General features: G+C 33.3%; 1 protein-coding gene across 1 annotated transcript; it reads right to left on the reverse strand.

Annotated features, from left to right (window-relative positions):
• Positions 1–319: 319 nt before the first annotated feature.
• On the reverse strand, positions 320–2,972 carry LOC149807372 (uncharacterized). Its single transcript, XM_089937620.1, has 2 exons — positions 2,388–2,972; positions 320–1,909 (listed from the first exon to the last, which is right to left on the reverse strand). Exon 2 carries the CDS (start codon positions 1,839–1,841, stop codon positions 645–647), a length of 1,197 nt encoding a protein of 398 aa, XP_089793746.1. The 5' UTR covers positions 1,842–1,909; positions 2,388–2,972; the 3' UTR covers positions 320–644.
• Between the last annotated feature and the right edge of the window lie 319 nt (positions 2,973–3,291).

Here is a 3,291-nt window from a genome sequence, read left to right on the forward strand (position 1 = left end):
TTTATAAACAAGATAGACTAATACATTTATGTGTATGATGTTAGGTTATATAAAGTCTGTGATCAGTTTTGTTAGTTCAGACATACACACACACACATATCTAATATAACTGAGTATTTATTTTATCCCTTAAGTTATTATTATGATTTGATTAGTGACAATGGTTTATAACCTGATCCCTCTCATCAAATGTCTGACATCATTGTTGAAAATAGACACACAAAAGGACAGATGCAGACTGAGTCAAATGCTGATATAGAATGCTCCTTGTGGAAGAAGCTATGACTTTTTAACTCAGGGGTTCAAAACAGCAAGATAATTTAATTTGTTGAATTTTGTGTTTATTGTTTACACACTTTTCTAAGTATAGTGTAACAATAATTACAATACAGCAATATCACTATAAAAATGAAAAATTGTATGACACATTCATGTATTTACTACTTTGATATTTGTACTTGTATCTAACTATTTGTTATGCATTTTCTTAATTTGTCTATAATTATTCATTGAAAATTGCCATATAATAAAAACCAGGAGTTGTACATGATGTTTTGTAAATTATTATTCTAGCCTTGATAGTTGAGATGGGGCACTTAACTTGAAAATCATGTATTTCCTTAACTTGTTTGCACTTACTCGTTTTAGTTGGAACTAAACTGGAATGTGCAGTTATTGAAATGACAGGTTGATTGTGTAATGAAACCTGTCATAGAGTTCATTGTACTATGTGACAGTGCTTGTAGATGATTTTGAGCAGATTCAGTGCTAACATTTACTTGATTTGTACTGCTAGAGTTTGTAGTGGTCATTTTAACATTTGCTTGCTTAGTACCGCTTGAGTTTGTAGGGGTCATTTGAACATTTACATTTGCATGAGATAGCATTGCTGAAGAGTCTTGAGCAGACAATGCTACATTTGAACATACATTGGAAAGAATGTTGCTCATCTGTTGTTTATGTTGAGTGCTGGGCCTTGTGTATGGTTTCAATGATAGTTCATTGGAGTGGTCAGACAAAGACATAATGTGCCTAGCTGGAAGGTTGGCATCTGTCATTGCATTCAGAGCTGTGGCACGAAGAGAGTGAACAGTATATCTTGCAGATATATGGGCATTTTTGCATATGTCAGGCATAAAACAGCTAAATTGTCTCTTTCCAACACATCTTGTTGTGTACCATATTTGACACAATTTGGGATTTTCAAAAGCATTTTTATCAGTGTGACAAAATAATGATTCAGCTTTTGGATTAATGCGTGTGAGGTAGTATTTTACTGACCTGACTTGGCAGTTTTGACCACCAGTTGCATACATTCTCTTGTCAGAATTTTCCTCCTTAGCATTTAAGTCTCCCTGATGATTTTTTTGTATAGTTTGATGGGTCAGAATGACATATTCAGCCCCTGTTTCATCACACCTGATTTCAAGACTGTTGGGTGTTAATTGACTGTGAAATTCTAATCCACGAGTAACATAGTGGATGGACAGATATAACCAAATCCTGTATCTGAGTGTGATAGGGTTATCTTGCATCAGGTACTTATTGATTGCATACATGTCTGATGGAGGAATAATGGGCTTGTGTTGAGTTGATTTTGATAAACCATTCTTTGTGTTAAACTTTAATTTTCCATTTAACATGTCATTTGCTTTTCTTAACTCAGGGTCTGTAACAATATTGATTTGACGACCACATTCAACCTGCATGTAGCGATTAATAGCAGCACAGACATTTTTTAATGTGTTTTTATGGTATTCCTCAGCTTGGGCTTCAGGGAGCATCCTCTTTCTTGTTTCGGTGACCTTGGGGGCTGCTTCGGCATAAAATATGGCTAACATTTAATGGGCCAAATGTGAAAACTCAGCTGACTTCAGATCAATCTCAATATTCTTCTCTTTGCACCATTCTGAAATTCATGTTTTTCAGCTTGGTAGTATCTAATTTTTTAACATTTAAAATATTTAGATCTTTGGGAAGAATCATTCATGCATATCTTCTCTTCATTTTTTTATTATTAGTTACTATTATATAAAAGATTGGTTACATTATTAGGCTGTCACAAGTATTACTTTAAAGATAAAGTACACCTTATTCACTGCAGAGAAAGTTAAGTCTCATTTTTATAAAAAAAAATGGCATGAATGATTTATAATTATTTTTTGTTGTTTCTTTTTGCATAAAAATTAACAAAATAATGCCTTTTCATAACATAATTTAAGAAAATAATAAATAAGAGCAAATTAAGTATCAAGCAACGTTACTTTAAGCTTACATTGATGAACAGTCCAATATACTACTAATTATTATTATTATTATTATTATTATTATTGTTGTTGTTGTTGTTGTTAATTTATTATGATTATTAAATGAATGAATAAATCTACCTGCGAAAGTGTTGTAGCCCCATTGAGTATTTTTCTTCGTAGACTTTGAGTACCGCTGTTCAGATATGTTTAAGAGATCTTCCTCTTTAAGTGATTTGAAGCGTTTTGGTTTGTGGTCATCCTTGTTATCAAATGGGAACGTGACTGGTGTTGGTTCATTCAAACTAAATGGTAACTCAGTTTGTGATTCTTCCACTTCAAAAGGCTCGTCAAAAAGGGATGGGTCAAAATTTTCAATATCTTCCTGCATATAATCTATCTGATAAGACAAAGTTAGCGAAAAATCTCCAAATTCTGACATATCAGTTTCAGCGTTGGATAGCTATAAATACCGTATACTGGTGACCTTGACCTAGCTCACTTTCAAACATTTTTATCCATATTTTTAACAAATTTCCCCAAAGAAAGAATGATTTTATTCATAAAAGATGAGAAATATCGGTTGCTTTAGTCTTTAAGATTTAATTCTTTTTGTTTAAATTGTAAGAATGTTCTTTTCCTTTATTGCTTACTTCGTGTCTGCCTTCACTAGCAGTGTTTATATTATGCTGTACACGTGACTCTATTTATAGAAGTGGGTATTCTTAGAAAAGTAGTTCTCCTTACAGTTCATACAGAAATGAATGCAATTCATTTTGATCACGTGGTAAGAATCTGACCAATGGAAATGTTACTTTCCTGTACCAGCTACTGGCATTGCAATTATTACACAGTGGACAGTAGTATATGGGGTCACCCTAGCGTCAAGTGGACTTACCATGCAAAAACAGTCGATTTCACTCTGGCGTCAAGGGGAATTTAACATGGGAAATTTTAACATGGATGGAACTGTAGAGCGTCAAGGGGAATTGAACATGGAAATTGAACAGGACCGGTACTTTAACGTCAATGGGACTTTAACGTT

This window comes from Sinohyriopsis cumingii, chromosome 1 (assembly GCF_028554795.1).
Source record: "Sinohyriopsis cumingii isolate HCF-2022 chromosome 1, ASM2855479v2, whole genome shotgun sequence".
In the NCBI taxonomy this organism is placed as follows: domain Eukaryota; kingdom Metazoa; phylum Mollusca; class Bivalvia; order Unionida; family Unionidae; genus Sinohyriopsis; species Sinohyriopsis cumingii.